The 24,619-nt window shown below is 36.7% G+C and overlaps 1 protein-coding gene across 1 annotated transcript in view; it reads right to left on the reverse strand.

The window, feature by feature from the left end:
- Positions 1 to 16,105: 16,105 nt before the first annotated feature.
- Positions 16,106 to 24,619, reverse strand: part of LOC124365889 — a 60,398-nt gene continuing 51,884 nt past the window's right edge. Inside the window, exons 15-17 of the mRNA XM_046821997.1 lie at positions 23,433 to 23,593; positions 19,234 to 19,343; positions 16,106 to 16,671 (exon numbers count right to left, since the gene is read on the reverse strand). Of these exons, the coding sequence (XP_046677953.1) occupies positions 16,598 to 16,671; positions 19,234 to 19,343; positions 23,433 to 23,593 (345 nt within the window). The 3' untranslated portion in view covers positions 16,106 to 16,597. The remainder of the gene's footprint in view (positions 16,672 to 19,233; positions 19,344 to 23,432; positions 23,594 to 24,619) is intronic.

The following is a 24,619-nucleotide window of genomic DNA, read 5'->3' on the forward strand; positions in this document are numbered from 1 at the left end:
CACACCACAGTTATATTAATCATTTATTTGATGAACCAGCCTTGTAGATATCATTATGTAAAGACACAATATGTATAATTTTAGGTGACATGGCCTTAGATATATTGGTTAAGGATGTTATCACTGGTAGATACTTAATAGAATATATTTATTTCCATCTTTTTCATTTATATTACATAATAAGATGACAACTTTGAAAAATCAAATAACCACCATTTGCCAGTATTCGGTGGTTATTTTGGTAATTTAATTATAACATAATAACAACTTAAATTAGTAGTCTTCCGTAATAAATTAACATTTTATTTTTTCTGCGTCTGTAGCGCATACCAACTAATAATAATAAAAATAAGTATGTAAGAGAACGAAAAAAAATCATATTTAATAATTGCACCTATTTTACAGTTTTATCACCATTAAGAGAAAACAATTGAAGAGCATCACATTAAAGAAATACAACATTTATAACAATATAGATTAATACTAGATTAGAAAAATAAGTATGTAAGAGAACGAAAAAAAATCATATTTAATAATTGCACCTATTATACAGTTTTATCACCGTTAAGAGAAAACAATTGAAGAGCATCACATTAAAGAAATACAACATTTATAACAATATAGATTAATACTAGATTAGATCGTAAGCTAGAAGTCAAAGTTAAGAAACAATAGACAGTAAAATGCCTAAATCGTCAATATTATTGAGCCAAATTTTAACCTTTTTGGAAAACAATTTAAAACTAGTAATTTGTTTTATATTATCAGGTAAAAGATTGAAACATTTTGGGCCTAAGTATACAAATGTTTTTACAACGAATGATCTGTTTACCTTTGGTCTTACAAAAAAAACAACGGACTGTGCTTTGAGTAGAATAAAACAAATTTTCAGTTCCACTGTTACTGCTCTTTTTGAAAAATGCTTGAAGAACTTTACAAAAAGGTTTTTATAGGTAAAATGTGCAGATGTTTGAAAAGATAGTCAGTGTTTTCACACTGTTTTTTAAAAACCATAATTCTAACAAAGTGTTTTTGGGTCACAAAAAGTTTATTAATTAAGTTATTATAAGCGCCACCCCCAAACTGCAGCCCATATTGAAGGCGGGAGTTTATCAACGCGTAATACAGTGATCTTAAGCAAGTTATGTCACAGATATTTCTTAAAAAATAGAATGTTCGAATTGATTTCCTGATTTCAGCGTGTAATTTATTTATATGACTTTTCCACGTTATTTTGTTGTCAATTAAAATTCCAAGATATTTAATTTCGGGTGTTTGTTGAATAACTTCGCAGTTACAATTTTGTACACTTAAACAATTATTGTGGTACTTAAACTCATAGTCAAATTCAAAACCAGTCAAATCAAAGTTTAAATATTTTGTTTTTGATGCATTTATTACCATTGCATTCCTGTTACACCAATTGTTCAGTACAGCTAAGTCATGAATTAGCGACTCTTTAATTGTAGCCCAATTTTCAGACGAATGCAATATCATCGGCAAATGCTATGATTTCTCCACAAAACTTTTCTAATAAGAGATCATTAATAAAGAAGGAAAAGAGATCTGCCGATAGAACTGAGCCTTGAGAAACGCCGATATTTACTAAATTTATGTCACTCAAAACGTTGCGTATCCGAACTTGTTGTTCTCTACTTTGAAGAAAAGTTCAAAACCAATTTAGTGTAGGGCCTCTAATGCCGGCTACTTCTAGTTTTGTTAAAAGATAATCATGACGGACTAAGTCGAACGCTTTTCTGAAATCAATAAATAAGCCTGTTACTTTTTTGCCAGAATTTAAATTTGTATAAACCATATGCATAAGTTTTTCAATCGCGTCCTCTGTACTTTTACCTTTTTTAAAACCGAATTGATTGTTGAAAAAAAATTTTTTGAATAAAGAAAACTTAAAAATCTTATTCTTATAAGTTTTTCCAGCAGTTTCGAGAAAATTGAGAGCAGTGTGATTAGCCTATACTGCTCTAACAATTCTGGATTTCCGCCCTTGAAAATTGGCACAACTATTGATTTCTTTAAAACCGTAGGGAACACTCCGGTAGCAAAGCTTATATTATTAACTAGTTTGGCTAAGGGGTCAGAAATGACATGATTTATTTTCTTTAAAAGAATTACATTAATGCTATCAAAGCCGGAAGACTTTTTGTTCTGAATACTTCGAATTGTACTTTCCACTTCATCTTTGTCTACAGGAAAAAGAAACATTGATTGATTTTTTCTTTGTAAATTAGTAAACGTTTCGTTACTTTGGCCTAGATTCTGATAAACAAATTTGGTGCTCGAAAAATAGTTGTTAAATTCATTTGCTATTAACAAACCTATGGGGGACATGTACAATGTATGGACATCCTAATTAGAATACCTAATTATAATGCAACATCTCTCATTCATATATTTAATTTTCAATAAACATTGAATCACAAAAAACACTTGCTCCGCCAGGATATTTTCTAAGTTCCGGAAGCAACTTCCTCCTGTAGTTGCTACCAGACCTGTTGATTTTTTTTTCAGGCTTCTTGAGCCCCGCATGATCATGTCAGTATATTTCCGTTTGAGAGAAGCCCATCCCCCAAGGCCCTGCCTACTTTCCTTCTACTCAATATGATTTTCAGCAGTCGATACTGAACTATCAATAATCATTAATTCTATTCTGGAAGTTGACGTTCCAATAACTCCAAATCCAAGAAGCTAGAAATTTAGATCAAGATCTAGCTGTGATATTGTCTACTAGTTCCATTCAGTACAATCAAATAGACATATTTACTATTACCTTGACATAATGCATCTGACAACAAACAATGTTTCTATTGTTTCTGTCTGATCAACCAGCTACAAACTCTGAGCTCTCCTTCAGCACTCAGATAAAATATTAATGGAAACTAGAAGTACAAGACATGTTTTTTTAAGTAAGTACAATTTTGAAATTCTGCTGCTGCAGTTCTGCTGTCTATGTCCCATGATTGAGCACTTCTTTCAGCTGTTTGCAAGCTACAGACACAATTACAATCAAAATCGATCATTTTTACAAATTTAATACATATTTAAAATGCATTTGTCAATTGAGAATCCCGCCAATTGTGAAGTATGTGCTGTTTTTTCTTGGCACTAAAGAAGAGTTAAAATTCACTGTCAGAGTTATGAAGTGTATGGACAACAAATTATGAGTGAAGGAATAGCATTCAAATGAGTAAGATCTTTAACCCTCCAACTGTTGTTTATCAAAATTTTGATAAACATAACCCTTAGCGGATTGTTGTTCGTCAAAATTTTGATAAACAAACATTCCCTTGCATAATCACTCATAACAGTATATTCCGGCAACGTATCGATTCGATTCATGCACCATTGGATTCGGGGAAAAAAAGCATAAGGAATACTATAGTTTTATTCCTTTTTGTATTGTAGTTGCAACGTACCAAGTTCGTAGTTTGGAACGTAAAAGATGTGACCGCCATGTTGTCGATGCCGTCTGAGTTGTTGATGTGACGAGTCGTGTTTATTAGTAAGTTTTAGTAGGTTTATTTGTGTTTTAGTGTTGTGTTTAGTGTGTGGTGAATTGTTAAATATTGCAGTAGTGCAAATAAATTTATTTTAGAATAAATAAATTTCTCGAAAATTTTTCGCAAAAGTTTTGAGTAATGACAAAATGAAACTTTTTTCGACTCTTCAAAAAAAGGTTATGGAATTTATTTTACTACTGCTGTATAGTTTACTTCATTCTGAGTAATAAAATATGCAATATAACATGTATTGAAGTAAAACTGTATTAGTAAAACTTTTATTAGCAAACTCTTACATATACACCCTATTTTCACAATTTATGCGCATCGCTGCTTTTTGTTATATAGTGTTATTATAGTTTCATAAATTTGTATAATGCTTATGTGTTTCTGAAACTAGAATAAATTTGACACACAATGGTACTCTCACTTTTATAGTTTTCTTACTATAACTTGGTTTGCTAGGTATGGTCCCCCCAAATAAAAAAAAAAAAATGTAAATTTTGAATTTCATGGACCCAAATTTAAATACTAATATTATTATATGTTTAATTCTGAACACAAAAATATATACTTCTATATACATTACTTTTAATTTATATTTTTAATAAATTTTTTAAAAAAACCCTTGCACGAGGCTCGAAAACATGCCGCCACTACAGGAAAAAATGACTGCCAGTTGGAGGGTTAAAAGATTGCTAGAGGAAAGCTCATGATGAGAAGCGAAGTGGACGACCCGCAATGATCATAAACTATTTGGTGTAGAAAGTGAAAATTAACTGACATTTCAATATTTCTTAGTTATTAGGAGAGTTTTCTCAAGTTACAATTGTTGTCTAAGACATTTTTATTGAGAAACATGTTTTGCTGAATGACAATGTCAGTCAACAGTGGTAAAACAAACTCAAGATCTCATCGCAACATTTTGCTAGGAACAATAGAATAATCTTCCAAACAGCCCAGTTTAGCGCCTAGTGACTATTAATTGTTTTTCTTCAGAAACTTCTTTAAGGTCAGTGCTGCAATGATAACAATAGCATCAAAATGATTAAGTTGCAGTCACTGTTAAATCAGGCAGCAATCTTCTATGATGACAGTATACAAAAGGTTGTTTTTAGATATGATGAGTGCCTTGACATTGATGGCAATAATTGCCATCAATTATTGTGTATAAAGGTAAATTAAAATGTGAGCTTTCATATAGACAAAAGATTGTTACAAAAAGTTTACTTATATTTTTGTATAAAAATGCTTCATTTAAGAGGAAGGTGAACTGAAGCTAAACTCAACGATCAAGTTGAACGTAGCTCAGTGGCAGCGTCGTGGACTGAAGTTCCGCCGGGCCGCTGATCGATTCACACTCCCGGCGTTATCTTTTTGTGTCCTAGAATATTATTTTATTTCATTATAATAACAGTAGTTTCATTCATTTCTCACAGATAGTGCTGCTATTGCTAATCGTGATATTCAAGACTGGTCTTTCAATCTTGCCTGTATTTTAATTCTGCAATTCTTTTTCTATGTGACTTTTTTTAACTGTTTTATGTGACTTTTAAACTAGTTTTAGCATTTTAACTTATTCCATTTTATCCTTAGTTTTAATTATTTATTTATTTATTCATTTATTCACCAGTGCAAATTAATTATTAAGAGAATTTAACCAAACATTATTATTGTTGTAAAACAAAATGACTCTATCGATTGAACAGACGAAGAATGGCAAACCTCTACTCCTCTACAACAATCATAAATATAAAGAGAGTCATGTTTTGAAGAACGGGGACAGAGCTTGGCGATGTTTGGGGGGGAAGTGTGGAGCTAAGGTGAGGACCAACGCTAATGCTACGCAAGTGGTGACGTCCAGCGGCAAGCACCTAGGGTCCCACCCTGTCACCATGAGAACGCTCTCCTTCTCGCCTACTCCTACCCGGCCTGCCGCATCTCCCGCGACACTTGCTTGCGCATCGACCCCTGCTGCTTCGTTGGCACAGTCTGCCGTGACGCCCGCGTCGTTGAGCAAAACCGAACCTTCCACGCGTGCAGCCTGCGTGCCGACTCGGGTTGTCGCGATGACGCCTCCTGCCATGTCACCCGCGACGTCCGTAGGCACCTCGACTCCACTCGGATCACTTGACGCTGCACAGTCCGTGCCAGCAACGGAGGCTGCCGACCTGGTTGCTGAAAACCAAATGCTTAAAGACCATCTACTGCAGCTCAATGATAAATATAAACGTTTATTGGACCACTCTATCGAGTCGGATACACGTCTAATGCAATACACAGATCAGGTTTTCGTGGCAAATACGTCGAGAGTGGATTCATACGTGCGCGCTTCCGTGGCGGACTGCGGCGTGCAGTGTGACCCACCTCATCGCGCTTCCGCGGCTGACTGCGGCGTGCAGTGTGACCTGCCGGCCAACTGCAGGGACCAGCACCGAAACCAAGGACCTCGTGGCTAGCCTCAGGATCACAATTAAGGTTCTTGAGGCGGAAATTCGATGTTTGAGGGGGAAGAAGATGGAGAAATGCGGGTGTGACAGAGGGCAGCCGCCCGAGTGGACAGTGGTAAACCACAGCCGAAAACACCTTCCAGTCAAAACGGAGAATAGGTATCAGGCTTTGGCTGGCTCACAACAGTCGAAACGTCAACTAAAACCCTCTGTCATACCCAACACTCCCAGTGGCGAGCAGAAGAAGGGAAAAAACGACCAGAAGAAGAAAACCTAGAACTCCACTGCCTTTTTCTTCAATTCTCATCGAGGGCGACAGCCATACCCGTGACTTAGCTGATCTTGTGAGGCGAAAAATCACTCGGGTGACCAAAGTAAAGGGCGTCTGTAAGTCAGGGGGTAAACTGCTGGAGGCGGTAGCCGACGACTCGCCTGCGCCCGGGAGCTGCTGCGTCATCATAGCAGGGACAAACGACGTCGCCTCTGGCCAGCAATACAACATCTACAAGCATCTCGAGCAGCGTATCACGAGAAAGCTGAGAACCGCCAGCGTTGTCGTCTCCACCCTGCCCCATAGACACGATCTGCCAGCCACTCACCTAATCCATCAAGAGACCGCTCTCATCAACAACTATATTGAAGAGCTGTACGAGAGGCACCATGGGGCAGTGGTGATGGACTTCAATCGCATCGGCAGAGGTGCTTTCACACAACACGGCATGCACCTGCGGTCTGATAGTAAGCACCTGCTGGCGGAGCTGGTGGTGAATGGTCTGCGGAGGATGAACCCCTCTGTCCTCAGAGCGCCATCATACCAACCGCCCGCAGCCAGCGCTACTGAGACGCCGTCAACCGGACCTCAGAAGACTGCATCTGCGCCACCACTCTCCACCCACCCTGCCACCTTGACAGCCGCAGCCCAGCCCCACGTCTTGCCCTTCGACTCATTCGCGGAGGCGGTTAAAAGCGGCCTGCCAAACTCGTCTCCGGTGAAAAGTCCACAAAAAAACTGTCCATCCTCAAGTCTTGTGCAAATAACATAAATTATTTATCAGAACTAGGGAATTACAAATCAATCAATCACAAAAATCAAATTCACAAAATTAAAAATTCAACCCTTGTTTTTTCAGTGGTGCACCAGAATGCGCAGTCTGCCACAAATAAAATAGACGAGCTGACACTCATGGCAGAAGAGCTGCACCCCGACATATTGGTTGTTTCTGAACATGGCTTCACGGCTGACACTGTCGCTATGTTCAGAATCAACAATTACGAATTGGCTAACTCTTTTCACCGAACAAATTTCAAAGGGGGTGGTGTGGCAATATTTGTCAATCCTCAATTGAATTTCCAGCCCTTCAGGGTGGATTATAGCTGTGATCTTAACTTTGAAGTGGCTGGAATAAAAATTGATCAAAATTCCGTTGGAAAAATTGTAGTAATTGGCTTATACAGATCCCCAAATGGGTGCAGCACAACCTTTTTTGAAAACCTTGAAATCCTCCTAAATTTGTTCAGTTCAAAATCATTGAAGTTCATTATCGTTGGTGACTTCAATATCGACGCGATGGATCGCACCAACCCCCTGACCCAGCGGTTTCGCGATATTCTTGCTTCTTTCGGTTTAAACTGGTCCGTGAACTCACCAACAAGAGTGACCGCCACATCGAGCACAGCCATCGACAACGTCATCACAAATGTTCCTGATGTTTCGGTCTCTGTAATGGACGCGGCCATCTCTGACCACTTCGCACAGGAAGCCATTTTCACAAAATCCAAACAAAAATCTGAACCTCCCGCCATGAAAACAAAACGAGATTTAAAAGCTGCAAATGTAAATCTTTTCAAAAAATATCTCGAGAAAGAATCATGGTCTTTCTTGGATTCTTTTGACCGAGTAGAGGACGCCTTCAACGCGTTTCTTGGCAAAGTAATTTTCATTTTAAACATCACTTGCCCGTTCAAAAATTTCAAAGAGCGTATCAAAGAGGGCAAGAATACCTGGATTACCCAGGATATTCTTGAACTAAGAGAAAGGCTCATGTTTTACCATTCGATATATGTCAAGACTGAAAATGAAGAGTTCAAAAACTTTTTTCGCAATTACAAACAAAATTATCGAAAAGAAATAAAGAAAGCCAAGGCACGAGACGTCGAAGACCAATTACAACAATCAGAAAACTTTTCAAAAAGCGCGTGGAACATCATTAATAGCAGCAAAAATCAACCACAATTTTCCAAATTCTCGGTTCCGACACTAAAAACAATAAATGACACAATTGACGATCCCTTTAAAGTGGCAAGTGAATTTAACACATTTTTCTCGACCGTAGCTGAACCAGATAACTCGTTTATCTTGGACAGCTCTCGCGAAGAGCCATTGACGGGACCGGTCTCATCTATGGTTCTTTTTCCTGTAGGTGAGGCTGAGGTGGCCCGTATCGTGCAAGATCTGAGACCAAAAAAGTCTTGCGACATCAACGGAATGTCTGTATGGTTAATCAAAAGGTGCTTCAAGCACTTTTTGACACCAATCACAAAATTGATTAATCTCTCTTTTGCACAAGGCGTTTTCCCCTCTGCATTGAAAACAGCCAAAGTCATTCCAATTTTCAAGAAAGACGATCCATGCATCTCAAGCAATTATCGTCCGATTTCCATCCTCCCTGTTTTCAGCAAAATTTTTGAAAAAGCATTTCTCAAACAATTCGAAAAATTTTTGAACCGTTACAAAATTCTTTGTCCCGAACAATTCGGGTTCAGGAAAAACAAATCGACAATAGATGCTGTAACGGATCTTATTCACAATGTTGTCGATGGCCTGGAAAGGAGAGAACATGTGCTAAGCATATTCCTCGACCTTTCCAAAGCTTTTGACTGTGTGCATCATGCAAAACTGATGCACCAGTTGTGGACAAGTGGTATTCGGGGTCTGCCGCACGACTGGTTCTCGTCTTATCTTCAGGATAGAGAGCAGTGCGTACAGATCGCGAATGCCATGTCAAGCAAAGTGAAAATGCCCTATGGTGTCCCTCAGGGATCAATATTAGGGCCAGTCCTTTTCATAATTTACGTCAATAGGTTGACGTCATCAATCCAGAATGGAAAGGTGACTCAATACGCTGACGACATGACTCTCTGCATCAGATCAAAATCAAAACACGATCTCGAAGTGAAGGCATTTATTGAGTTGAATTCATGCATCGAGCATTTCTCAAAACTCAATCTGAAAACAAACAGCTCGAAATCAAACGTCATGAATTTTTGCCTCCGGCAGCAACAAGACCAAGAACTACGGCCTGCAGTGATGGTGGACGATGTTCTTCTTGATGAAGCTGAATCCATTAAGTTCCTTGGAATGCACCTTGACCGAGGACTGACATGGGACGATCACATTGAAAAGGTTTGCTCCAAGGTTGCCTCGGGCATTTTTGTCCTGCGCAATCTTGCAAAATTTTGTTCTTTGGATGTATTGAAAACGGCATATTTTGGCCTGATACATCCACATTTGACTTACGGCTTGAGACTGTGGGGCAGCTGTTCTAAGTACAAATTCGAAAGAGTATTTAGAACTCAAAAGAAAGCTGTCAGAATTCTTTCAAAATTGAACCCCAGAGAGTCGTGTAAAGATTCCTTTAGGGAGCTTGGATTGCTGACTTTACCCTGCCTCTATATTCTCGATGTCGCCCTGTACTGTAGACTCAAATGTGAGTTGCTGCAGGGTAGGGATGTCCATCAGTACGAGACTAGAGGCAGGGACAACTTTAGAATCGACCAACACAGAACAATTGCTTTTGAACACTTGCCGTCACAAGTTGGTGTCAGAATAATCAATAGGCTCCCTGAAGTTATCAAACAACTCGATGATCCAAAAAAATTCAAAGCTCGTCTAAAACACCTCCTGGTATCAAAGGCATTTTATTCTGTTGATGAGTTCATGATGGGCCGCTGGGATGAAAATTTTGAAAATTAAGAGCAACGAGAAAAATCCCTGGTTCTGATTATTGCCTTTCATTAAATAATAATTTTAGTTGACAAATCATCAAATAACTGATGTATTTTTTGTACCATTACTGACGCTTGCAATGCAATTGTTGTAAATTGTTTTTATGCAATAAAGGAATATTATTATTATTATTATAACATTCATATTAAATCAACCCTCTCCACCATGGCTACGTTGCATGTACAAAAACTCGGTTGCTCTACTGTGATTATAGAGATCATTTCAATAACACTAGTTCACTCAATTGTGCACCTGATGAGACAATGAGAAAGCCAATTCACCTGGATTAAGGTATATTTTTTAATGTAGGTATCTCATATGTCGAAATGGTGTAAATTGTGAGTTTTGAGCTTATTTGTCGTCGACTTTTTCCGATCTCCTCAGGCGAACATGGCTCCAGATTCCAGAAGTCAAGTCTGTAACAGTATCAGAAGGCTCACCCGTTGAGCTGAAGCCTGAGGTCAAGTACCTGGGCGTGATCCTAGATAGGGTTCTAAACTGGGGACCTCATCTAGAAAGGGTCATTGCCAGGGGTAAGTGGTCTCTAATGCAATGCAGACGTGTGATAGGTGGGCCCTGGGGACTGAAGCCGAGGCTCTTGTACTGGCTTTATGTTTCCGTGGTCAGACCTGCACTAATGTACGGAGCTGTCGTATGGTGGCCAAAAACGGAAGCCAAGACGGTGGTAGCACGTCTGGCAGGTATCCAAAGGATGGCCTGCCTCGCTATCACAGGGGCTTTTCCTAGTGCGCCAGGCGCGGCTCTGGACTGTTGTCTTAATCTCGCCCCCCTGGACATTGTCATTCGAGCTATGGCCAGGAAGAGTGCCTACTGTCTTCAGCAGACGGGACTCTGGTCGGGCTGCAGCGGTGGGCACTGCAGAATTGGCACTCTGATACAGGAGGATGTTTTGCACATGATCTCTGATCAGATGCCACAAAAGTTTTCCTTTGACAAACCCTTTAGGATTATTTTACCTCAAGGGATGATTGGTCAGAGGGGAAGCAACCTCTTCCACCAGCGGAGCTCGAATGGTACACAGACGGCTCCAAAACAAAAAGCGGCACAGGCGCTGGAATTCTGGGAGTGAGACCATGTAGGGAGCTGGTGGTTCCTATGGGTCCATATCCGACAGTCTTTCAAGCGGAGGTCGCAGCCATTATGGAATGTGCTTGTGAGAATCTTCGTCTGCGATATAGGGGCAAGACGATTGTTGAACTGCTGAAGTTGTAGACTGGTAGGCCTCATGGTGTTTCCGGGGTGCGCAAAAGGCCCTTGAGGCTTAAGTGCATGGCAGTAGGCCGCCCCAAGGGAAAAAAAAAAAACACAGTATCAGATCCAGACGCTGCATTGACGAAGGTTTAATAGAGCTAAACTCAAAATTCATATTAAACCAACCCTTCCCTCCATGGCTACGTTGTGAACATTGGAAAGTTGCCCAATGACACACACAATTAAAAAAATAAAGAAAACTATTGAATGTAGCCTACCATGAATTGTCAGCCGTAAGTTAATGGTTACAAACAAACTACTCCAATTAGACAAATTTTTTCATGAAGTAACTGAAAACATTCAAAACAACTTTTTAATACTGTACTTCAAAATTGTGTTTTTAAAAGGTTTTTTACACAAAACCTTTAATTCAACTGACACATCATAATCTAATTGATTCATATTGCTGTAATTTAACTCCTACATTACTTATGAATTTCAAAGTAAAAGGTATGGTTTATACTGTACAGTGTATACATGTGTGAACTTACAACCAAAACCAATGTGTCTCTTACATCTGGACAGCCTAATGAATCACTAACAGTATATGTCAATAAATTGGGGTAAAAGGGTGGATGTATATTGATAGGTCTAGTCTACTGTGGAGAAGGAAACAGGATTTTTCCGGACATTTGCCATCGTTCAGTGAAACAAGAAATCAGTAACACAACGTTTCGAGATCTGCAATCTGATCTCTTCTTCAGGTAAAGAACTAACCTAATACATAATTACAAACTAGGTTAAAATAAACAAATCTTACCAAAGCGTTGTGGCACGCCTAAGTCAGGAATCACAACCACCATGTTGTTTGTCAACTTCACTAACTCTAAAAACATGCACTTAATAAAAAAAAAACTATACAAAACACTAATCATTAAAACTGAGCTGCGGAATACAGGTCACAATATGTCTTCACTCGTCTACTGACCACCTACGACTGACCTAGTGTTACTGATTTCTTGTTTCACTAAACGATGGCAAATGTCCGGAAAAATCCTGTTTCCTTCACAATCCTTCCATCGTCAAAAATAACCTTGAAACAAACTACTGTGGAGGATGACTGGAGTGAAAGGATAACAGGAGTTCAGACATTTGCCATAGTTACACGTTATAACACCTTGAAGTGGATTGGAATTCCTTTATGTTAAAGGTTTTTGCAACCCTAAACGTGAGGAGTACTGTCCCCGTCCTATTGGACTGGAAGTGTCTGAAATAGAGATATCCACCCCTTGTTCCAAGTTGACATAACTTTGAGATAGTGCTCACTATCATCCTCATATAACATCAGATTGCGGTAGGAGACGGCCTCTATCTCCATTCTTAATTTCCCAAATATCCTTTCACTCTGGAAGTAAGGCAAAGGTTCTTCTAAGGTTAAGTGCAATGAGATATTTCCATAGTTTCCTATCCTTGTCCTAAGTGTGCAAAGAAAGTATACGAAACATAAAAATCCCAAATTAAATAAAACATAACAATTATAGATTCAAAGATTTAGTTTCTGTATAGAGAGTTTGTAAATAGCCTGTACATTCTTTAAGTGTCAATGACAACAGATTGTAACATTTTTTTTTTATCTAAAGAAAAAAATGAGATGAGTGTCGATAGGGATGAATTGTTATCTGATCTAGTAACAATCATATTCCCTGGATGAGTGATCTTAATAAAAAAAAGTAATTAAATCATTACTTCTCTACAAGGAAAATCATTAATTATCATTTTCCTTAACAGATACATTACGGAAGTACTTGAGTGTTCCATTTTTAATTCATAAGTGCATAAAAACTACAAAGTGCCTGGCAGTGACATCATCATTTAGAACGAAAGTGACATCAATATCTTGCTATACGGCATCCACTGGAATCCCAAGCTCTTCCCTGATCCCAACAAGTTCGATCCAGAATGCTTTGGACCCAACCCACCTCACGAGATCAAGCCCACCATACTCATACCTACCGTTTGGAGAATGTCCTCGCTTTTGTATTGGTAAGTAACTTTTCTGAACCTAACACACTGAGACTGAAATGAATAATCCAAGATTTTATATCTAAAGGATCCAAATGTCTGTTAACAATTTAGGTACAAGGTTTGCCAAGTTACAGTTAATTGCTGAACCGACAGACAATTAAACCCACTGCAGAACATGGTATCTGGCTCTGATTTAAAAGGACACAACATTATTGATTTTGTTTATAATCTGCACAGTTATGTGTTGCATCTTACTACTTTTTTAAAATAAATAAAATTCAGTATAATACCATCGCTTTGTAAAACACAACACTGATAGCATAGTATGGAACTGTTATTACAAGTACTTCCCATTTGATATTGATACTTTTTTAACAATAAACATTAAATAAAAAACTTGAGGTGTTCATTAGACTTCCTGGAATTTAATCTTGAGTATTATTTTATTTTTTCCCTTTTACCCAAATAAAAAAGAAGTTCCAGGCAAATCTCAATGTTCAAATGGCAATCCTTGCCATGTGCTCTGCCACACCAACCGATTGGGTCAGTGCAGTTTTTATGGTTAGAGCGTCACTGACCCTAGTGAGTTGGCAATAACATTATTGATGTTTTTGCCTTATAGCATCTTCAGAGCGCATTCTAATAGTGTTCGGCCATAATATTTGGACATTCCACATGTTAGGACTATACATACAAGAATAATTACTGAGTATAGAGTTATCTCTATATGTAGCCATTGAAAAGTGCCAATTTTGTGAACCTATCAGGTCGGTGTTTTGTTTTTTTTTCAGTTGAGATCTAATTTTGAGCAATACAAAAACTTATTTTGAATTATTAATATAATGACATTTAATATAGCTGTATTATACATAATCATTTATAGGTATACTGGTAACACATTATGGTATATTTCGTATTAATATAACGAAATTAGGAATTTTAAATAAGTAGATAATAAAAACAAAATTGAAAAATAAAAAAGTCAGTGTATTACAATGCAGTAACAGTGTATTACAATACTGTTTACTGAACGTATAAGTGTAAAAAATAAGATAAATAAATGTAAGATAAAATTAAATGTTATTTGCATAAATAAAGTAACTCTTTACACAAATAAGGTTTTCCAGGGGACTGATCACAAAAAGTTAACATTTTCTAAAACTTTTTAACTTTCTGACGACCCTCATCGGTTACTAATTTTTGGTAGCACATTTTAAGTTTTTTCTTACCCTACACAGACCTCTGATGCAGCTAAATAGTGGTGGCTTAACACTAAGCAGGCTCTAGGGTGTTATCTTGGATGTTTAGTAAAACATAATCAAGTTTTTCTAGGAATGATGTGGTCCGATCAGGTCGTCACCTTTATTTTCTAGAAATTTAGGACAGAAAAAGAATACACAGATCCAACCAGTCCAAAACTACTCCATATTCTCACCAATTACTAATTTGAAAAATACTGTAAACTAACCAAAATATCAATATAAAATCAAAATCAGCAACAAAAAATTCAGTAGTAAAGTCGGAAATAGTTAACAAACATCTTGGGAACGCATATGATGGCAATTAAAGTGTTCAATTAAACAACAACAAAAAAAAATCAAGTAATGTTTATAAAATGGCTTTTATATTTTTCCTATGGAAACGATCAATGTTTTAAGTTTATTCAGATTTTAACCATTAGCACGCCGTAGACGGAATAATCCGCGATGTTGTTTGGTCTTATAACGCCAAAGACGAAATAATCCGCCGATCGATAAAAATACATTTTATTACTGTTTTTGACGTTTATAAGTTCAATACATAGGCCACAATACAAAGTAATGTACTGGCTTGACCAAATAATCCAGTTGCAGCTGTCAGCTGGCCGCAGTAGGTAAACAGTAAATTGTTTTCTTGCCGGCAGCTGTTCTCCCACTCCCGTCTGTACGCCGATGACGATACTATCCGCCATTACCGACTGTCAGTGGAGCACGCATTGTGCCTTTGGGAAGTGTTCTTGCGTTGTCATTCCTTATACAAACAGTTGTAAAAAGTTATTGTTACCATGTTTTAGGTGTTATAATAAAGTATTTATTGTTTCTTTTCTGTTGAGTAATTATGGCTGCAAGTCATGTCCCGAGACCCCATGGCTTCATCCCGATTTTTGTTTTGAAGTTTACCGTACAACTGCCTAAATCTAATATTATCAGAACTTATAAAACTAATCAAGATCAGCATATTACACTTTATTTGTTTTCTTATCCTTGTACATAGTTTTCATATTTTTCATCACATACATTTGATTACTCTGTAACCTAAATTTGATTTTGATTGTAATATTCCATTATTATGAAAAAATGTGATTATTTTAATACAAGTATTACATTATTGTAAAATTTAATTTTTTTTGTGTGACTATTAGTCATTAGGAATGAATACAAAAATTAGCTTTAAGGAATTTTCATTTTTATTTTTTCACCTTAAATGAGCGTAATCTAAAAAATGACTAAATTTATATCGGCGTTCAAAGGGTTAAAATAAATAGCCTTCTTCAAAATCACACCTAATTAGGAAGGCCACATTTTTGTTGCCTTCTGTAATTGTATGACAAAAACAGAACACATTTTTTAGTTATTATGACTACCATTTATTATCACTTTATATCATCTAGCTGGTGCGTAGAGAATAAAATACAAATGGCAGACCTCTTTTTTAACACAAATTGGTAAAGGAAATATTGTCTTGGCTGTAACAATCTAGAACTGAATGCAACTAGGAATTAAAAATCAAATTATTATTAATTTATTCACACATCCATCACCATTCACAGATGGATTGGTGTAATCAACCCCAATCCAACAACAAAGAATCTCTTTCACCAATTTTTTAGATATACAATAACTAATACTTGGGAATCCTTAGTTGTAGAATTATAATATAATTCTCACAAAACTAAATGGATGGAATACATGAATGGAAGTAAAAAATAAAATAGAATGCAGCTGCAAAAGTGATTATATTTCATTTTAACAGTGCACACTTTTATTCATGAAAAAAATTTTACATATTTACAAAAGTACCATTACAAAATTTACCACACTAATTCTCTAAGAATATTTATCTTACAACATATTGGAAATAGCTAACAAAAGCTTGCTCATTTGTTATATACAGTATTTTACATTTAAAGCACATGATTGATATATCGTTTTGTATCGAATAAATCCTATTTATAGACATAAGTAATAAATTATTTTAATGTACTGTAAAAATTACCTATCATTTATCACAAAAAGATTGAAATGTTTAGAAGTGGTCTCAGGCTGAAAAGTCTTTCGTCATCAGTAAGACAGACCTGAGAGTTGACTACTGAGTTAGAACCACTCTGCCAGAGGGCGCCTTGACTGCTATGTGGCTCGTCGAATGTGTCTCTCTTCCAGGTAAGGACGTTCTCCAGAGTCGACTGTCTCCACATTGGAATCTGTAACAATTAATCAAATTAACCCCTTGACTGCCACTTCCGTGTTAACATGTTCCAAACTGCTGCTTCACTACACGACATATGACATGATAGCTGTAAGATGGTACAAAATGACCTCTAAACACATTTCTTATTGTAATAAGGTACATAAAAATTTAATTAAACAAACAGAGAGATTTGGATAAACAATGTTTTCATTGCTTTCCACTTTTAAAAATAACCAATTTTTAAAAAACACTGAATGGTCTTGTGCCATTTTTTCTTTATCTCCTAGCACCGATTCACACTTTTTATCTGAAAACCACTATAGCCAGCTTGTAAACACTAACCTATTAACTGATAATCCCGTCAATGCTACGGGAGCGGCCAAAGTGCTTTGATTGTTATTCCCATACCTCTAACAGGACGAGCTTGTCACTGCTCTGTTAATCCCGTAACCTCTGCGGGAGTGATTATTTTATTGTTATTCCACTCTGCACTCTATTGGCAACTTTTGAAACCTACCTTGAAAGTTCTACGGCTTTCCGCTAGGTGTCAGGAGCTTATTGAACAGACACTTGCACTGCGTATTGATGTTACGGACTGACGAGTGGAGCGTTGGACAGGCTTAGTGGCACTGAGCTTCCACGTGGCCACCGGTTTTGTTTAGGTTATGTTACTGTTACTGTTGAGCATTGTGTTGTAATATGGCATCGTAAAGTCGTTCATGTCTTTCTTTAGACAAAATAGAAGAGTGTATTTTAGATTCTGATAGTGATGACAAAAGTATTCCCGATAACGAAGTCGGTTTACCTTTGGTGAATGTAAGTGATGATTGTCCAGTGACAGACACAGTGACTTGGATTCAGGTGACCCTGTTGCTTCGCCACAGCTTCCTTTAAGACCAGTAATACCTAGATCTATTCCTACACCACAAAATGAGGTAGAAAGTGTTGAATGAACCTATTTTTATAGGCCCTCAGAATATCTTTGGGTGGCGCGATGTCAATCGCTTTCGAGGCTTTAGGCCAACCCTCTTTGAATTTGATGCAACTAACTCTAGTATAAACAATGAGTTTTTAGAACTTTTTTATATTGCAAATGTTATTGATTAGACTATCAGAATATCCACTGTAATCTTAGGCCTAGTTAGTATAATAATTTAAAAATAAAATTAATAATTTTTTTTATAAAAATGTTTTATTTAACTTTATTATCGAAGTATGTTTAAAAATCCATTTTTCTATTATAGGTGCAAAGCTAAACCTTAATATACAATAAATGGAAAAATAAAGAACTAAAAAAAAATGTGACACAGTAGAGAAATGAGTCAACAGTCAAAAGGTTAACACCCAAGAAGAGCCCCTATATTACACAAAAATATGTACCTGAAAAGCAACAAAACAAAAACAAGTTAAATAATTTTCATATAAGGCAAATAATTTTTCACATAAATCTATTGCCCAAAATAAACACCAAGTCAATCAGACCGAAGGTAATCATTCTATCTGACAGCAACGGCGGTACCATTGAACATCTTCTGGAACAAAAAACAATATCCCCTCCCCCCCCCCCTTTGAGCCTAATTTTGCCCATCCTTATGGACCACTGGCCTGTGCATGGATCTTATCAAACAGAATAAAGAAGAGAGTCAATAAAGTACAAGATCGATGGTACTGATAAAAATTGCAACGGTCACAGACAGAACTTGAAACCGAGATATCTCTAACTCAGACCCAAAGTCCAATGTCTTGGACCACTTGGCCATTGGCACTCCCAAATGTCTGGTCTTTTTTTAGACCAGGGGCTGTGTTCAATCAAGTAACAGATGATGTGCATGAGCTATGCAGTCACTTAGGAGGTGACGACTACATTTTGGTCTTAGCAGAAACCAATAGCATTGAAAATACTGAAGAAAAAAGTTTGGTGAGGACATGCTCAGTCTTTTAAATAAAACTCAGCATACCAACTTGATATCAGGCACTATTCGTGCCTCATAAGGCACGTCGTTTATCACCTGGATACAAAGATCTCCACAATAAACACAGAGTTAGAAAGGAATGCTAAGGCAAAAGCTAGACTAAAACTACTTCCTCAACATCTGCTGCTTAGACATCTGTTTACTACCCATGGTATTTATCTAAATAGACGAGGAAAAGCTGAAGTGGTCAAGAGCATCTCAATTATGTTGTCTAAATAGTAGCTCAGCTCCCTTGGAAGGAACAAAATGCTCTTCCCATACAAGTCATTCAATCACCTGAGAGACTGGACATTGATAAGTACCACCTTCAAGAATCATCTCCTGTTCTCCAACTGCAGCCCATTTCATCATCTTAAGGGAAACAGACTTTGGTTGGACAGATTCATGAATTTGCATGTAAAATGGACCTTAGACTGAAATATTAATCAAAATACAATTATGTATTCAAAACCAAAAAAATATGGTACTTCACTGGTCCCCCCCCCCCCCCCCCCCCGATGAATGTGAGTCATAAATTACATGAAGGCTGCCAAATTCTGCCCAGCAATGACTTATCATAAACTACATACGGTTCTACTATTTACTTCTATGAACAGACATACTTGAGTTAACATCAAGATGGTCGGCACGATTCAACAACTGTTGCCGTATCTCCCTCAACAACCGTTGGTCTTGTCTCATGTCATTCCTCTCCACGATAATCTGCTGAAAACTGAAAAATACAAAGCATTTTTGTTATTGTGGTTAAATAGTTAATTTATTTACTTAAACATAATATTTTATTAGAATTTAGCTGGCCGAATAAATTTATCTAGGTTAGCACGGGGCCGTTCAAGTATTACGTAAGCACTATGGGGGGGGCGGGGGGGGTCTTTGCTTTGCTTATTTTGGATGACATGGGGGGTAGGGAGTCTAGATGATGATTACGTCATCGGTAGTTATTTTCTTTTTTACACGAATGGCAACCCACACATTGTCTTTGCTTGAAAAACGAAACAACATTTTCGGAGATTCCCGCAAGTAATACATACGTTTAGTGAACAGTGCGCGGTAATTCCCCCTACTCGCGTTAGAACCGAGTAAGGGAATTACCGCGCGCTGTTCACTTGTCTAATTGTTTCGTTTGGATGCTATAGCGAGTAGACGTATTGTAAGCATAGTAAAAGCAAGTTAACATTTGTGTTAATATTCATTCCATTAGCCAAAGTTTAATGTTTAAATAAGTTGTCGTTTCAAATAGACAAATCCAAGTTATACCAAAAAATTGTTTTGAAAGTTTTCAAAAATCTCATACAAGTACAAAAGTACAAAAAAATGTACAAAAGTTAGTTAACGAAGTGTGGCGAAATTACAAATTACAAGCAAAATCCGACAAGGAACTAGATATTATTGTATCTAAGAGAATCGAAGAAGAATTGCAAGCGGCGACTAAGAATAAATCCAATCTACTACATTTTTTTCTAAGGTGAGTGACAAAATCATTTTAGCTACCTATGAATACCTACTAGAAATATTAGAAATCGCCAAAAAGTTTCTCTTTGCTAATTAGAAAATATTATGTAGAAAATATTATGGCCTATCTTAAAGTATAGAGGTAATATTCATTATATAGATTTATTTCTTATAATTGATTCCGTCAATTGGTCACAAAATACAGGATGTTAGTTTTATACACATATATACAATATAATATATATATATATATATATATATAAATATTATATATACCTACAGAAAACTATACTCTATTCAAATAGGTATTTAACAGAATGTGAACAATCTTTATATGTCTTTTTATTGAAATATGTGGTTTAAAATTGTAAACTGTGTAAAATCTGTTGTAATTCATTTAAAAAACTCAACAAATATTAAAAAATTGCTTTTTCTGTAAGTAACATAAAGGTGCATACAGACAATCTCGCGAGGCGTGCGCCGCGAATGGTTCGCACGTATACATGTGCCGTAGCATGCCTCAGGTATGCGAGACGAACCATTCGCGGCGCAAGCCTCGTGATGTCCTGTACGCACCTTACAAATATCTGATTTTATAATTGCATATTTCAATAAAAAGACATATCAAGATTGTTTACATTCTTTTAAATACCTACTTGAATAGAGTATAACACCCTGTATTTTGTGACCTGGAACGAATTGCTCGTTTAAAGATATTAGATTTAAAGCCATAGGGTTTTGTAATTTACCATATATATTGCCATACGTTGTATTTATGTAGCTTAATAAGAGAAATCTTTTGCAAAACCATAGAAAAGTTTTTATTTTTAGGCAACCTGTAACCTGCAGAAAAAACACAAATTACACAGCCAGCTTCAAATGTTAAAAAACAGGGAAGAAGATAAAATAAAAACCGGTAATGAATCACAACAGCAATGCGAAATTAATAAAAATACAGATAAACAGAGACCAAAAACCTTCTCAGGAAGCTATGAAAAAATAAGATTGCTCTACTCGAAAAAAAATCTGAATGCTTTGTATTCTGCAGAGATACTATGCCAAGCCGTGCTGAAGTTGATAAACAGATCATTAAGTTGCGCAAGGAAATAAAAAACAGCAAAACAGTCTTTAAACAGGAAGGTTCAAAACGCAGTTGCCCAGAAGAAACACAGGGATGGTATGAAAAGAAAGTTAGAAGATATTTGTCCATGAAAATCCAGAAATGAAAAAAAGACTATCTCTGAAGGATTCAGTGGGACGTCCTAATCTTGAAAGCAATCAACCTTTACTATTGAAAACAATCGCGGATATAGCTTTATTTGGGAGTGCAGCAGATGATAGAAGACGAACGGAATCAATTCGCAGGTAAAAACTCTTGATGAACTCACACAAGAATTACGTAAAATGGGATTTGACATTAGTCGCAGTGTGGGACATATCTTCGTTTGATTCCCAGAAAATCTAATTCTGCAGAGGGACGAAGACATGTATCGACAGTCCCTGGTTAAGCTCATTCGGGCTCAAACTGATCACCACAAGAGCCACTTAGATAGCAAGTTCGCTGAAACATCAATCCATTATTTAGAGAACATAGCATCCATACTAGGACCAGATCAAGTATTTTTCATATCTCAAGATGATAAAGCTCGAGTCCCTATTGGCGTAACTGCGGCAAATTAAGCAAGCACCTCTTCTAATGCACATGGAATATAGAATCAAATTGCCTGATCACGATTGGGTAATCGCTGAGCGTCATAAATTAATACATCTGTTTATGCTGGTATCAAAATCACTTCCAATATGCTAGGACAACCGCAAACTGTTGGATATTCTGGACCAACATACATCGCTATTCGAAGTGGAAAGCATAGTTCATCTACTGCTAATACTCATGCTCAGGATTTCGAGACGCTTCTCGAACTTGAAGAGTTCCGACCATTAGTTTAAAACTGACCATGGACTAGTAAAACAGTGGTAATCATGACGGTTGATGGAGGGCCAGATGAAAATCCGCGTTATCAAAAAGTCATAGGGTTTTCTATACAACACTTTTAAGCGACATGATCTCGATGCATTGTTTTTAGCTACCAATGCCCCCGGAAGAAGTGCGAAATAAACAGAGTAGAGCGCAGAAATGGCTCCTCTTAGTCGGGAACTGGCTGGTTTAATATTGCCATCATGACCATTTTGGGTCTCATTTGGATGAACGTGGCGTTACAATTGATGAACATTTAGAAAGATCTAATTTCGATTCAAATTTGCAGGAAATGTATTAGCTGAAGTATGGAGTTCAATGGAAATTGATGGCTATAATGTTAATGCAAAATATGTTGGGGCAGGTGAACAAGATCTTCCTGATTTTCCAGACATTAAATGGTATTCAGAACATGGTGCGTGAAAGCCAATACTTGCTCCAAATTGTAAAATGTAGAATACAGAATGCTGTCGTCCAAGGAAGTGGCCTATTTAGATTACTAGACAACAGGTTTCTTCCACCACCTGTAAAAGTTAAAACAAACAGTTGATGACTTGGTTTTTAGATGAAGGAGGGCAATTTCTTAATCTTCCAGTCAATTTAGCTCTACGCTTAAGTGCTTCACTCAAAGATTTCCTGCAAATGCCATACGATTATTTTTGTCCGACGGTACAATTGAGGCTCTTAAGTCGAACATGCAAAACGTGTGGTCTTTATCATGCTTCCGTCAAGTCACTAAATCGTCACATCGAAAAGATCCATAAGAAAGTAAACACGCACACTGATAGGAAAGTTTACACCTGTAAGAGTCGCTGCTCGTCGTGCTAATGAACTGATGTGCATTATTCAAAATTTAGAGCACCATGAATGTTGAATGGCTCGATGAGAATGACGTAGACATTCCAAAATCGGATGAAAGCGAGCAGAACTCACAACACTGAGCAGCAAATCGAAGCAATCCAAATGTCATCGAAAACTTAGAATCATGGATTCGGGTTTCATGGACTGAAGACTGTTAATTTGAATTTAATATATGTACCAAACATTTAAAATAAAGTTTGTTATGTTAGTAAGATATAATATTTTTTGTCCTTTACTCTATGTTGAATACCGTTTCAGTAAAATATAATCTCTATCCTAAATCTTTTCTTATTTTTCAATTATAATTATAACGTTATAAAATTTAAAAAAAAAATAATACATTAATTTGACAAATGTTTACGTAAGCATGGGGGGGGGGAGGGGGTAAGAGCTTTGCTTACTTTGCTGACAAGGGGGGATTAGAGGGGGGGTAAATAATTGCAATAAATCTGCTTACGTAATACTTGAACGGCCCCATACGCTATTGGATCTTGCAGGTGATTTTCAACTTACGCCAGCTGTTCCAGTGACTTCTTCTCGTTATGAAGCCGAGCTTCCAACTCTTGCTGGCGCAGACAGTTCAATCTGTGAATCTCCTGCTCCGCCTTCTGACAGTGCTCCTTAAAGAACTTCTTTGATTCTTGTTCCAAAGCCAGCTTATCTTTCAGTACTTTCTGCAAACAATAACAATTCTTTCACTGAAAATGGTGAGAACTGTCCAGGAGAGTGATTTTTCAGCATTTAACACTAAGATGTAGAATTGATTTCTTAAAAAAAGGCTAAAATTTAAAATAACCCCCACATTAGATTTATTAATACTGTAATTTTAGATATTGAATCATACCAAATGCAACTCAGAATAAAATACTTTATTTATTGGTAGCTAGCTATATTGTCATGATACATTGTTAAATTTAAATCGCAATTGTTAAAATAACTATGAAATTATCAAATCCATTTGAAACTTCTTGTAGTGGTTGGATCAAGTTTTTGAGATAGTTAAATAAGATATTTCGACTTTCAGATCCATTGTTCTATGAACACCAGATATTAAAATTATGTAACTAAATTAGTGGTTTCTAGTAATAAAAATAGGTTAACACAATACCAAAGAAAATTTATTTGTGGTTTACTCTTGATTCGGCACTAATTTTGAATTAGATATATATTTTTAATCCCAAACTAAATAAACAAAGAAAAACAATGTAATCTAGTTTTAGAGATTGCTGTAAGTAATAACTAGGTTATAGAGAGAGAAAGTGAGAGGCCAGATGTACTTTTTATGAAGATAACAACCAACAATACTAGATTGAATACAGATTTATGTCATTTAATGTGGTTTAATTGTACTTGTAGAGCTTTTTTAATTGTAATTGTAGAGAGAGCTGCAGAAACATTTACAAAGACTGGAAACTACTTACAGTAGCTTCGATTTACATACTGGGAACCATCCTGTACTCCATAACTAAAGGCCCTCCGAAACAAAGCCACCTACACAACCATTACACCAGGCAAGCAGAAGATTATTCACTACCAGTCCACAGAACAGTCTTATTTGAAAAAATAACCATCATATGCCGGATTGAAACTGTTTATGTTAAAGTTTTGTTATTTTAGCATTCAAAAAGGTTAGGTAAGATTTTATAAGTAATGATACTCTCTCAATTTGTCATAACTACATGTAAAGGAAATAATATAAA

The sequence above is a fragment of the Homalodisca vitripennis genome, chromosome 7 (assembly GCF_021130785.1).
Source record: "Homalodisca vitripennis isolate AUS2020 chromosome 7, UT_GWSS_2.1, whole genome shotgun sequence".
Taxonomy (NCBI): Eukaryota; Metazoa; Arthropoda; class Insecta; order Hemiptera; family Cicadellidae; genus Homalodisca; species Homalodisca vitripennis.